This window comes from Apaloderma vittatum, unplaced genomic scaffold, assembly GCF_000703405.1.
Source record: "Apaloderma vittatum isolate BGI_N311 unplaced genomic scaffold, ASM70340v1 scaffold986, whole genome shotgun sequence".
NCBI lineage: Eukaryota > Metazoa > Chordata > Aves > Trogoniformes > Trogonidae > Apaloderma > Apaloderma vittatum.
In genome coordinates this window covers 3725-16959 of record NW_009722072.1, presented here as the reverse complement: position 1 = coordinate 16959, position 13235 = coordinate 3725, and the positions used below count along the sequence as shown (strand labels likewise).

General features: G+C 46.3%; 1 protein-coding gene across 1 annotated transcript in view; it reads right to left on the bottom strand.

Moving 5' to 3' along the window:
• Positions 1-13235, bottom strand: part of LOC104275607 (plexin-A4-like) — a 20782-nt gene that overhangs the window by 4952 nt on the left and 2595 nt on the right. The window contains exons 3-4 of the mRNA XM_009871606.1: positions 8464-8633; positions 6095-6307 (exon numbers count right to left, since the gene is read on the bottom strand). Coding sequence (XP_009869908.1) covers positions 6095-6307; positions 8464-8633 — 383 coding nt within the window. The remainder of the gene's footprint in view (positions 1-6094; positions 6308-8463; positions 8634-13235) is intronic.

Below are 13235 nucleotides of genomic sequence, written 5' to 3'. Positions count from 1 at the left end.
TCTTTCCCTGTGTTGTTTTTGTTTTGATTTGTGTTTTGCTTTGGGAGTTTTTGGGGTATTGTTTTCCTAAGGAAAGCAATACAAAAGTCACCTGGGAATACATCTTGCCCTCTGTTTGGCCAGGGATAAATGCTCTTGCCTTTGGTACTAACCAGGAAGAGCTCCTTAGTAGAGCTGTTTCACAAGAATAGCTGTGCCTCCTGCCACTCAGTAACTCATTAACTCATCAAAACAGAAGAGGAAAGCCGTGTTGCCAGTGCTTCCTCTCCAGCCTGAAATTTTCCAGCACTGCTGTGGTTTAGGTAGCTTAGCATGGAGCTAATTGCCTTCCAAAAGATCTTTTTGTCATGGCTGTTGTTGTGCAGTCGCTGGGTTGGGACTGCACTCATTAATAAGAATTTTAGCATATGAAAAGCTTGTAACAAATCCATGTGCTGCAGACGACACAATTACAGCAATAACATAATTAGGATTATGCAATAGCCGGCTGTATCCAGACCACTAAAGGAAGAAGAGACGGATGAAAGGGATATGGGGGATGGCTATGGCAGAGAAGGGCTGAAGGAAGGCTTGGGAACAACCCAACAGCCAGCTCCTTTATGGGATGAAGTGAAGCAATGCAAGGATACACTATCAATTCTTCTGTAGACACGATGTGGCAGTTTTAGTTTCCTGGGAGGCACAAGAGCTGCAAAATTTGTGTTGTACTGATCCAGCTACAGGCAGCCGCAAGACCCTGTTAGCCCAGACTGACCCTGTTTCCAAGAGAGGTTCAAGGCCAGGCTGTTGGACACTGGTTGGACTTGGGCAGGAATATCATGACAGCCAAGCAAAAAGTATTGGCCCCATAATAAGCTGAAGGCTAGTCAGTTCTTCCAGAGATTTGCCCGGGAATGATTCTGCCTGTGTATGCATGCCCTAGCTAGGGTAATGATTTTATTTTGCATGTGCATGGCTTTTTCTGCTGCTTTTCATCTCTTAAAAAAACCCAGTAGATAACGAGTGGGCAGCACTGAGTCAATAGCTGAAGAATGAATCAGTGCACAGGTATTTTCTTTGCGAGGAGAAATCATCCAGCATTGTCTCAGTGCAGAGGGTGTGGGGGTCTGAGGCTATGCCCGTTGCGTGCAGACACGTTTTTGTCTTGCCTGCTGAAAACTGCACTACGTAAGAACTGCATCTTACTGTGATGAGAAATCATCAGGAGTTTTTTGGAGACTAGAAGTGAAGAAAGGCAAGCGAACAGGCCTCCAATACAGCAAAAACTGCAGCAGAGAGGCAGGGAACGAGTTGTAGCCCCTGTCCCTAGGGATGCAATGAGATGGTGTGGGCTTTAATTACAGCCAGGGAGATTTTGGCTGGCCGTCAGGGAAAACACCATGATGGGAAGGACAGGGAAGTGCAGGAATGGATTGCCTGAGGAAAGCAGAGGCTCCTTCATTGGAGGCCTTTAAGAAAGGGGTAGACAAGCACCTGTCAGGAAGGCTTTAGACAGAGTTGATCCTGCCCTGAGGCAGGAGCTGGCTGGCTTGACCTCCTGAGGCCCCTTCCAGCACTGTTTTTTATTATCTCTACTGAAAACAACCCCCTACCTTGACCCTTGGTATGCTCTGTCTTGAACCTTCTTTCTGGCAGGGAAAGGAGACACACAAGACAGTATTTTTTAAAGTAAAGCCAGGATTTGCACATGTCGTTTGATGATGTCTTTTAAAACCGTTGGAGTCACCCCAATGTTTCTGTTTAAAACCTCAATAACTTCCAATGTTAGGGTGCATGCAGTCTATAATCTTTATTGTGCTAAACTAGTCTCTTTCTTTCTGAAGCTCTCTGCAAAGGAGGCAACAGACATCACAAGCAGTGCATTGGAAGAGACCATCTATTGACTACAGTCCTGAAATCACGGGCTGACAAGTTACGGAGGTTAGATCCTAACTGGGCATAGGCTCTGCATTTTGCATACTCCAAAAAATCACCAAGAGCATTTTTTAACAAGCTTAAGACCTTGACATCCAAAGGGTAATGCCATGCAAATCGTAGTTGTTTCATGAAAAGGGAATAGATGAGATCACAGACCCAGGACCTGGGTACCAACAGCTAGGTCAGGTAGTGTTTGTACCCGAGTTAACATCAAAAAGTGCAGATGTTATAATTCTGAATCCCACAGATAGATCACTTTTAACCTCTTTTAGTCCCAAACCTGGCAAGCCTGTATTGAATGGTCTTCACTGGATGATTCTTAAGACGTTAAGAATACTTGCAATGTCTCTGTTGACTTTCAGCTTTTCTTTGAAGGACTGTTTTTAATGCACAATCAGCAGCCAAAAGGAGACTAAGTCCCTGCAGGGCTGAGAAAAAAAAGCACTAGTTCCTCTCCTTGCAGCTCTGCAGGTAGTTTGGGCACCAGAATGCAATGGAAAAACTCTCTGGCTTCTGATTTTTTCATGCTCTGACTCTTTTCAGTCTCCCACATTCCTGCCTCCATGCCAGGCTTCAGTAGGGAAACATCCTATTGATTGTGATGCAGGCAATTAAATGGTGTTAATGAAGTTCAAACAAGTGTTATCATAAGCTTGGCAGCATGGAGAGAAATAAAAGGTCAGCCACAGCCCTTTGTCATCTTTTCAGCGTGGTGTTGAATGCTAATGAGACAGTCCCAATTAGAACAGGCTCCCTTTTGTATTGCTTGGGGATTGCATCAAATGCTCCCAAGTTCTCCAGATTTTTAGGCTCAAAGGGGACATTTGAAGTAAACTTGAAAAGATGCAGATCTGAAGCTGCTCTAATGTAAATTCAGCAAAGCCTATGGAGTTTTTACTAAGAGAAGTCAGATGAGAATCTGGTCTGCTCGTTCCTTATTTCAATAGACCCGTATAATGACAATTGAAAAGCTTCCATCGTGTTTTAGAACTACAGTCTGACTCTTAATGCCTCCAACAAAAGCCAAATAGCCTGTCACCATTTCCTGGGTTAATTCTCCTGCTTCAGTCAGTCTTCATCTTCTGCCCCAGAAAACCCAAGCTGTGGTTGCACCTAGATACTTTTCAGCCAAGAGTTTTCCCAGTGAAGGAGCCCTGGGTGTGTAATTTGAATGCTGAACCTGGTTTCCACCAAAAGCCAGGATTTCTCAGCATAATGCTTCAGCAAGGAGAGTCCACCTCTGCTTCCAACAGCATTAAAAAGGACTGTTGAAGTCAAACTCTCAGCTGACCACCATGTAGAGGTAAAACATCGGCCAGGCCAGAATTTGCAGTTATTCCCTTCCCAATGGACATTCACAATCTAAAGAGGTGAAAAACTAATCTTTTATAGAATCATAGAATGGGTTGGAAAGGACACTAAAGATTCCAACTCCCTGCCATGGGCAGAGACACCTCCCACTAGACTGGGTTACTCAAAGCCATCCAGGCTGGTCTTGAACAATTCCAGGGAGGGGGCATCCTCAGCTTCTCTGGGTGACCTGTTCCAGTGCCTCGCTACTCTCACAATAAAGAATTTCTTCCTTATACCTAATCTAAATCTCCCCTCTTTCAATTTGAAAACATTACCCTTTGTCCTATCAGTACACTCCTTGATAAAGAGTCCCTCCCCAACTTTCCTTACGTACTGGAAGACTGCTGTAAGGCCTTCCCAGAAGCTTTGGAGGAAAGTACTTTCAGCCATGCCTGCTTTTTATGCCAAGCTCATTCCCTGTTTTGTGAGTCCTAAAGACACACTGCACACTGAGAAACCATCAGTTGCAAAGGGATGGCTTGGAGTAATCCAGCTCTGCTACGATTTTGACAGAACTGTTAAAAGTCAGGAGCCCATCTTTACTTCAGAGTGCCTTCAAGTTGGCTTACAACGTACCACTGCCTAATTGCCCTCTTGCAGTTTCTTCTTCATCAGAGAAGTTCATTTGATTTCAGGTTCTTCTGATTTATTCAACCTCTTCTTAAACTCCCCAACTGAAAATCTTTTTATCTTATGATTCGCTCTTTGAAGAAGTCTAGTGGCCTTGAAGGATGCCATCTCCAGCTGATGCTGACTACAGAAATAGCTCCAACCAGTACTAGAAGCCTTTGGATTTGGAATAGTTCCCTCAAAGTACAGGTGAGTACAGTACAGAATGGAGAAAAATATTCATTAATTCAGGGTAGAATTGAAATTATATTTTATTCATCCTTGATATTTTTTTTTCCTTTGATCTATCACAGCATCCAGGTGGCACTGCCTTGAGTCAGTGGAACTGACACACAAAAACACAAGCAGGGCAGAAGCTCTAACCATATTCCGAATCTCACAGCCTCCCCTTGGGCTTCAGTTCAAGTTGTCAGACATCAGTGCAGATAACAACTCAGTACATGCTGGGCACAGAAATCCAGTGCAGCAGGAGGTGTTATGTACCTCGTTTGCAACCCCAGTTGTTTGGGAAAACTTCCAGGGAAATGCAGCACCTATTGCTGAAGATTGCTGGGCAACAGGATTTAGCTCCAAAAAAAAGTTGTAAAATGAAATCAATACTGGAAAAACAAAATGGAAGCTGCAGCCTTCTGTTCATCCAGAACAAAAAAAAAAAGAAAAAAAGATGTTGCATAAGGAAATACCCTGTTCTCCACCTACACACCTCAGTTTGTTGCTCAAATGTGCCATCTCCAAAGATAAAAAAAACAACCAGGGTCATATGTTAAAGTATTTGTCTACAGAAACCATCCACCTACTACATGTGAGGTGGCTAAAGCATCACTAGAATGTGACCCCTTCGGGTCACTGCTGGTGCAAACAGGATTTCTAAATGAATCTCAGACACCTCTTTGCCCCTATCCAAGTTGACCCAGCAATCAGTCTCAATACATACAAAGAAACTTGGACACGTTGCCAGAAGTAGGTCATAATTAAGCAAGGTAGCTTGTAAGAGCCTTACAGGTTGCCTAGAAACAACATTTGCAGAAGTGTTTAACCACATCTAAAAATAATTGTCCAGACGAATCAGAGACCAATTGGAGCGTTATTGTAAAAAAGTCTCACCTCTTGCCTACTAGGGAAGAAATCTCTTTAATCAGCTGTACTTTCCTTCCACAAAATGAGTTAAAACCATCCCTAACAAAGAAAATACAGTGATTTATGGCACAGCGTGCCTCCAGTAGCAGAGGTTTCATATCACCTGTGTGACATGATATCAGTTTTAGACAGTGCCTATGAAGTCATCCAGACATTGCTTAAAACTGGATGGCATTGCACAGGAATGATCCGTAAGATAAACCCATCTTCGTATTTACAGAGTAGCAATCGTTCTCCATCTGTGCAGTTCCCAAACTTGTCAATAACGCCAAGCAAGCGTAGCATATTGGAAAACAAAGCGCAGATTGACTTCTGCAAGGCTTCCTCCAGCAGGCTTTTTTTTGAGTGCAAGATGTGCTATTTGCTGGTCCGGCAGAAAATCTTAGGTAACTTGAAGCCCCTACATACTGTAAGAATAGTTGTCTTGGTTGTATTCCCTTTAGTGAAGCCTTGCCAGAGAGTGATCTTCAGTAGATTGAACAGGACAGCTACAGATCTTGCAGAGGTGGACAAAATGTCTGGAAAGACCTCTGGCCTTTCAGAAAATACCTGCAGACCTTCAGTCACCAGCCTGTCAATCTTAGAGCATCTCATTCAAAGCATGAAGAGCCTCCAAGAAAAGCTACTGGACTTGGAATAAAGGGTGGTAATTGGACAGGATCTAGGCAGCAAGAGGACCGTCAGAACGATGCTGTAAACAGTAAACCACCTCTGGTATGCATGGAAAGACTTAGAAGCTCACAAACTTCACAGGACTCAGACACATCACCTCCCCTTCCTTCCTCCCTCTGTCACTTCTCAACAGTTTCTCCTCAAGAGAAACAATGATGGCAAACACCTTAATTTCACACCTCTAATTAAATTTCCATCTCTGCTACACAGTACGCAGGAATGAAAAGCTAACATGGAGCTTTCTACTTAGGCAATAACCAAAGAAAAAAAGCCCAGAGGGAGCTACCAAAAGCATTACTGATGATGTCTCCTAGCTCCATCCATGAAGCAGGGTCTCATTGTACCACTTGCCCGTGTCATTCCTGTCTCTACCACTAAAACTCACCTTTCCACCCAGTTCTTGTAGCTGGGGATGTCCTTGGCGTAGAGAAGCTTGTTGGAGGGTGAATCTTTGCCCAGCCGGTGCTCTGAGGTCGAACAGGAGTCCATGAAAGTCTGAGCCACTACAGAGAGGCAGGCATCCGTGATGCTGTTCTTGTGGATGTCGAAGACAAACTGTGGGTTCTTGATCATGTTAACCCAGAACCGTAACGGCAGGCTGCAAGAGGGGTGGGAGAGGTGGAGGAGGTGAGTCGGTCGGTGTACAGATCACAGACTTTGCTGTTTGAGGTTACGGTGGTAAATGGTGGATGGGAATCAAAATTCCAGATCTAGGACTGTTAATGGCATGAAGAGTGTGCTGTGGACACCGTGTACGGTCACGCTCAAAGATCAAGCCCAAGATCCATGTGTGATCCCAGCACACCGGGCATGAAGCAGTCATTACATGACAGGGAAACCCCTGTTGCCTCAAGGAAAAAAAGCAACTGGGAAACAAGTGTTGCAGCCTTTGAAGTGAAAATGTATCTGCCCTAACCAAGGAAATGTATTCCAATTGCAATCCAAAGCCTTTTTCTTCCCCCTTTCTCTCAAAAGAGCAGTTCATTTCTGTGAGGTGCCCTGAGGTATCTACCTCCAGCCTTTGCCTCAAGTCTTTTTGTCAGGGCAAATGCATTCATGTGCTCCTGGCCTAGGAGCTGAGATGTGTCACTGATCACAGAGTTAAACACTAGTCTCCCTCTCAGGTAGGCTATTAAGTCTATCCTCAATGTCTGCACCTTCCCAAGAGGAGGTAGCTTAACAAATTCACCTAATGCTCAAGTGATCATTACCCCCATGTGTTCACAGCACCACAAAAAATATTAATCTCTGAGTCTGATACATTTTGCCTAACAGCAGGCAGTTCAGCATGTCCTGACAGAGGGATAACACTGCATTTTTCTAACCCACGGTGCAGTCTTCTGAGCCAGCAAAATCAAAGAGCAAGTGTAAGGAAAGCCCCACACAGGTAATCCTCTCAGCCAAGCTCAGAAGTGGGAGATGCTGACAATGAGACCTGATGGAGCTGGTGGGAAGGAAACACTCTAGCTGGGGGTGAGGTTGATCTGTTGGGGGACAAGCTGGAGAACTTTTTCTGCAGATGTTTGGATGACAAAAACAACCGCAGAGAGGACGAGCAGAGAGTGCGTGTATGCGTGTGCGTACAGATACCGGGAGGGGCTGGGGGGACAATGTCCGGGAATAATAGAGCCCATGATGTGATTTTGAGTTAATTTAATCTGATTGAACAGATTTCTTCACACTGCCCCTCTCCCCACATACACACACACTCTGCCTTCTCCCCTCCCCCCTTAAATAAACCTCCTGCTCATTTAGTCTGAGTGGCTGCAATCAGCCTTAGATTAGTGCTGCAGATAATGTTAATAATATGCTAATGTTTCATTAGTTGAAAGCCTCTTTGGTGCATGGGGTTTCTTTTTTTATGTCACCGCGCTGTGACGATCTGCCATCAGCGTGGCTGGTAAAAGGAAAAAAATACATGAGCTGGGAGCCCCATGGCTCTCCTCTGCTGTTCCTTTTGTAGTCCCTGTATTTGCACAGGAGAAGGGGAGGGAGCAATTCCCCAGGGGACTTTTTCCAACAGGGAGACTTAGTGGAGAGAAGCCCCAGAGATCTTTTCTCTTCACCAATCCTAGCTTTTCCCTCGTTATCCTGTTACATGTACAAAGAGGGGCTGCTGCGTGGCGGGTAGAGCAGGGGGTTGATTTCAGACTTTGTCACTTGCTCTGAAGGACATCCACACCCAACTCCAGACCCTTCAGTTGCTTAGTACCATTTGGGATGCTCTCCTGGCCTCTAGCTGCCAGCCCAGGAGGGTACGAGTGTCCTGTGGGTGCTTCACATCCCCTGTGGGTGCCTGGGATACCTTAAAATATCCCAGATGGCACCTCATACCTATGCATGGGCAATCAAAAGGAGTTCTTGCCCCCCTCTGACTATAGTGGAGATTCAAACACTTAGTCTAGATGAAGACAGTGGTGCTGAACCCTCTCCCATGCCTCTCTAGATGTTCCTATGGGTCTGGACACTGAATCAGTTGAACACTTCACCATTTCTCCTCATGAGGTGCCTCAGAAATACTGCCGTCTCCACATAATACAGGGTAAAATGGGATCTGTTTAGTCAAAGTGCTCCATCCTTTAAATTTTGGGATTTTCTGACTTCCCCATCAACTTGGGAACACTGAACCTGGTGGTCTGAATCCCACAACAGCCTCCTCAGCTCCCCCAGCATCCAGATCCCAAACCACATGTCCCTCTGCTCTCCTGACAGTCCAAGACCTGGTGCTGGACTGTACTGGGGTGTCTCACTCACCAATTGCTCTTCCAAGTGTGCCGCACATGAGGGTCATGGATGTTGTGCTTGTCAGCCTGCTCATCCAGGAAGTCGAACATGTATTTGATAGCCAGGGGAAGCGCACTGCCACGGTGAGCAGTGCTGAAGATGGTCTCAAAGAGGTCATCTACAAATTTCTGGAGGGTGCCCTGTTGGCAGAAGGAAGGAAAGAAGAAGGTGAGATATCAAGCAGGAAGAGGACGTTGAAAACAGAATACGTATGTAGATCAGGCTCAGAAAGTGTGATTGTAAGGTGTTAGCCACCTAATATCTACTAAATGCATTGAAAATTTCAATACAGATGTCTTTCAGCAGGTACATGCATCTTCACATTATCCGCTACTTTTAGTTTGCAGCCAGACATGCCAGGTCAAGATTCTGCCTGTCCTCCCTGCTACTAGCACTCCCTGCCAGGGAGGGTGGCTGAGCCGCAGTGGGATACCTTGCCCCATCTCAGGCATATGGTGATGGAGAGGCCCTGATCAGTATCTGTGGAGATTTCCCTTCTCTGCATCTTAACATCAACTGCTTTATCAGCCTTGTCTGTGACAAGCTGTGTGATGACACACCAGGGTTAGAGGGACAGGGTGCTACTAAGGGTTTTCAGCTGGTCACTCTGAGGTGAGCTGGGGACATGGCAGCACAGTTAAAGAGATGAACCAGGGGCTCCTGAGGTAGGAGGAGACAACAGCGAAACATCCATAGAACACCTCAAGAGAATTAAGGGGTGTTGCACCAAGAAGGTGACATGGCTGGCAGCCCAGCTGAAGTGCCTCTACACAAACGTGTGCAGCACGGGCAACAAACAGGGGCAGTGAGAAATCTATGTGTGGTCAAGGGGTTATGATCTGGTGGCAATTACAGAGACATGGTGGGACAGCTCACATGGCTGGAGTGTGGTCATGGATGGCTCTGTCCTTCTTAGGAAAGACAGGCCAACAAGGTGGAGTTGCTCTTTACGTGAGAGAGCAACTGGAATGTATTGAGATCTATCCAGGGGCGGATGAGGAGCAAGTCGATAGTTTGTGGGTGAGAATGAAGGGGAAGTCGAGCATGGGTGATACTGTGGTGGGTGTCTATTGCAGGCCAACTGATCAGGATGAGGAAGTTGATGGGTCCTTCTACAGGCAGCTGACAGCAGCCTCTCAATCATGGGCCCTGGTTCTCATGGGGGTTTTTAACTACCCAGATATTTGCTGGAAGGCCTACACAGCCAGCCATCCTCAGTCCAGGAGGTTCCTCCAGTGCATTGATGAGAACTTCTTGATGCAAATAGTGGACGAGCCAACTAGAAGAGGAGCGCTGCTGGACCTTGTGCTCACCAACAGGGAAGGTCTTGTTGAAGCAGTGAAGGCTGAGGGCAATCTTGGCTGCAGCGACCATGACATGATGGAGTTCAGGATCTTGTGCCGTCCAGAAGACCAAGCAGGATTGCAATCCTGGACTTCAGTAGGGCCAACTTTGGCCATTTCAAGGAATTGCTAGGGGAAATCCCAAGGGAGAGAGTACTAGAATGTAAAGGGGCCCAACTTAGTTGGTTAATATTCAAGGACTACTTCTTCCAAGCTCAAGATCAGTGCATCCCAGCAGGTAGGAAATCAAGAAAGAGAGCCAGGAGACCTGCATCATTAACCAGGGAATGACTGGGCAAACTCCATCGGAAGAAGAGAGTCTATAGATCATGGAAGGAGGAGCTGGCCACTTGGGTGGAATATAAGACTGTGATCAGAAGATGTAGGGAAGCAACTAGGAAAGCTAAGGCCTCCTTATAATTAAACCTAGCAAGGGAGGTCAAGGACAACAGAAAGGGCTTCTTCAAATATAATGCTGACAAAACTAACACTAGAGGCAATGGAGGGCCCACTGGTGAATGAGGTGGGTGCCATGGTGACAGATGATACAGAGAAGGCAGAGTTACTGAATGCCTTCTTTGACTCTGTATACACTGTTGGAGACTGTCCTCAGGACCACCAGACACCTGAGGTCCCAGAGGAAGTCATGATAAAGAGAAGTTTGCCTTGGTCCTCAACAGAGGACTAGGTTAGGGATCAGTTAGGCAATATAAACATCCATAAATCAATGGGCCCTGATGGGATGCACCCATAGGTGCTGAGAGAGCTGGCAGAAATCATTGCTAGGTCACTCTCCATCATCTTTGATAAATCATAGGGAACAGGAGAGGTGCCTGAGGACTGGAGGAAAGCAAATGCCAGTCCAGTCTTCAAAAAGGGCAAGTAGGGGGACTTGGGTAACTAGAGACCAGTCAGCCTCACATCCATCCCTGGAAAGGTGATGGAACATCTTGTCCCTGGTGCTGTCTCTAGGCATATCAAGCATAAGAAGGTTATTAGGAGCAGTCAGCATGGTTTTGCCAAGAGGAAGTCATGTTTGACCAACCTGATAGCCTTTTATGAGGACGTAACCAGGTGGATAGATGATGGCAGTGCACTGGATGTGATTTATCTGGATTTCAGTAAAGTATTTGACACCATCTCCCCCAGCATCCTCATAGCTAAACTGAGGAACTGTGGTCTGTGTGATTGGGTAGTGAGGTGGATTATGAACTGGTTGGAGGGAAGAAGTCAGAGAGTCGTGGTCAATGGAGCAGAGTCTAGTTGGAGACCTGTGTCTAGTGGGGTCCCTCAGGGGCCAATGCTGGGGCCAGTGCTGTCCAATATATTCATCAATGACATGGATGTGGGATTAGAGAGCGCTGTCAGCAAGTTTGCTGATGACACAAAACTGGGAGGAGTGACTGGAACCCCAGCAGGCTGTGCTGGCATTCAGAGAGACCTGGACAGGCTGGAGGGCTGGGCAGGGAGAAATTTTACGAAATACAAGAAGGGCAAATATAGGGTCTTGCATCTGGGAAAGAACAATGCCATCTTCTAGTATAGGTTGGGGACTGACCTGCTGGAGGGCAGAACAGGGGAAAGGGACCTGGGGGTCCTGGTGGACAGCAGGACGACCATGAGCCAGCAATGGGCCCAAGAAGGCCAATGGCATCCTGGGGCGGTTTAGAAGGGGAGTAGCGAGTAGACTGAGAGAGGTTCTCCTGCCCCTCTGCTCTAGCCTGGTGAGGCCACATCTGGAATCTTGTGTCCAGTTCTGGGCCCCTCAGCTCAAGGGAGACAGGGAACTGCTGGAGAGAGTCCAGCGCAGCCATAGGGATGATGGAGGGATGGAACATCTCCCTGGTGAGGAAAGGCTGAAGGAGCTGGGTCTCTTTAGCTTGGAGAAGAGAAGGCTGAGGAGTGACATTGTTAATGTTTATAAATATGTGAAGGGGGAGTGCCAGGAGGATGGAGACAGGCTCTTCTCAGTGATGTCTAATGACAGGACAAGGGGCAACAGGTGCAAGCTGGAACATAGGAGGTTCCACAAAAACATTAGGAAAAACTTTTTCATTGTGGGGGTGATGAAGCCCTGGCACAGGCTGCCCAGAGACGGTGTGGAGTCTCCTCTGGAGACATTCAAAATCTGCCTGGACACGTTCCTGTGTGACCTATCTGTATGATCCTGTTTTGGCAGGGGGGTTGGACTAGATAATCTTTCAAGGTCCGTTCCAACTCCAAACATTCTGTAATTCTGTGTGCTTCAGTGCATGCATGAGACAAAAATTAGTCATTTTCTATGCTGGCTTTCATCCAGGGCCAATCCTTAAGCTGGAAGTCACAAGGCTTCATTGAGACAAATGGGTCAGGAGAACCCGGAGAGAGCTGGCTAGTTTATATGTGTGAGTAGTACAATAAATAACATAAACTTCACTTTAATCCCCAAGAGGGCTCTTCCTTTTTTACTACCCACTGGCTTGGAACTGAGGCAAACCCTAGACACAATGCATGGATGTGTCAGGCACTGCTGGGCAGACCTGAGTAATGTCTGCTGCAGAGACTGCAGAGCTCTCCTTATGCTCTGCATGAAGGAGAAGCCCAAATCCTGTGCCTGGAGAACCACCCTGGACAAGCTGGTCAGGATAGTTGACCTTTAGCAAGTCATGAAGAGCTGGACTATCAGAAGGTGGCCAACTTTGGAGAAGGGGGCAGCTGAAGAGCTCTGACAACCAGATGAACTGCAGGCTGGGTTTGGGGAGGAACCAGGCAAGGTGTGCTTTCCCTGTTGAGTGGGGAGCTCTAGGTCCATTGTGAACCTCCACTCTGCCAGCAGAGCTTCATAAGTCATTTATATGTGAACAAAACATATGGCTGCTAAAACAACTAAAACATAACCAAATCTCTAGCAAATATTTCCTGATATGCAAAATTTCCTCTTCCGAAAAATAAAACCTTTCTCTGCAGACCCAGGGAAGAAATCCTTCTTACTAGAAATGAAGCACCAGGTTCCACCAGAGTGGCTCAAGTTTCCATAACTCTAACAAATACTTAATTAGAAAGCTGGTATCTCTTGCCTATTCACCGCTTGATTTATTCTTTGAGAAAAAATCAGAGGTACTTTTTGCTTGTGTGAACTCCTGCAGGGTGAGTAAAGCCCTGCAGCACATGGTTGATTCAGAAAGGACCCCCCGGAGGGGAAATCTTGTTGATCTGACATGGAAGAGCTGCCCTCAGGTTCACTTTCTGGAGGGAATTAGTTCTACACATGCTCACCCACACAAACACAAAGAAAACCTCTGAGGATTTTAGGCAAGAGACTCTAGATCTCAAAGGTCAGGGATTTACCAGAATAAAAATCATGGTCACTTTTAACTAAGCATTCCCTAGGATTGTATTACCAGCAATTGCTCTGTCTTC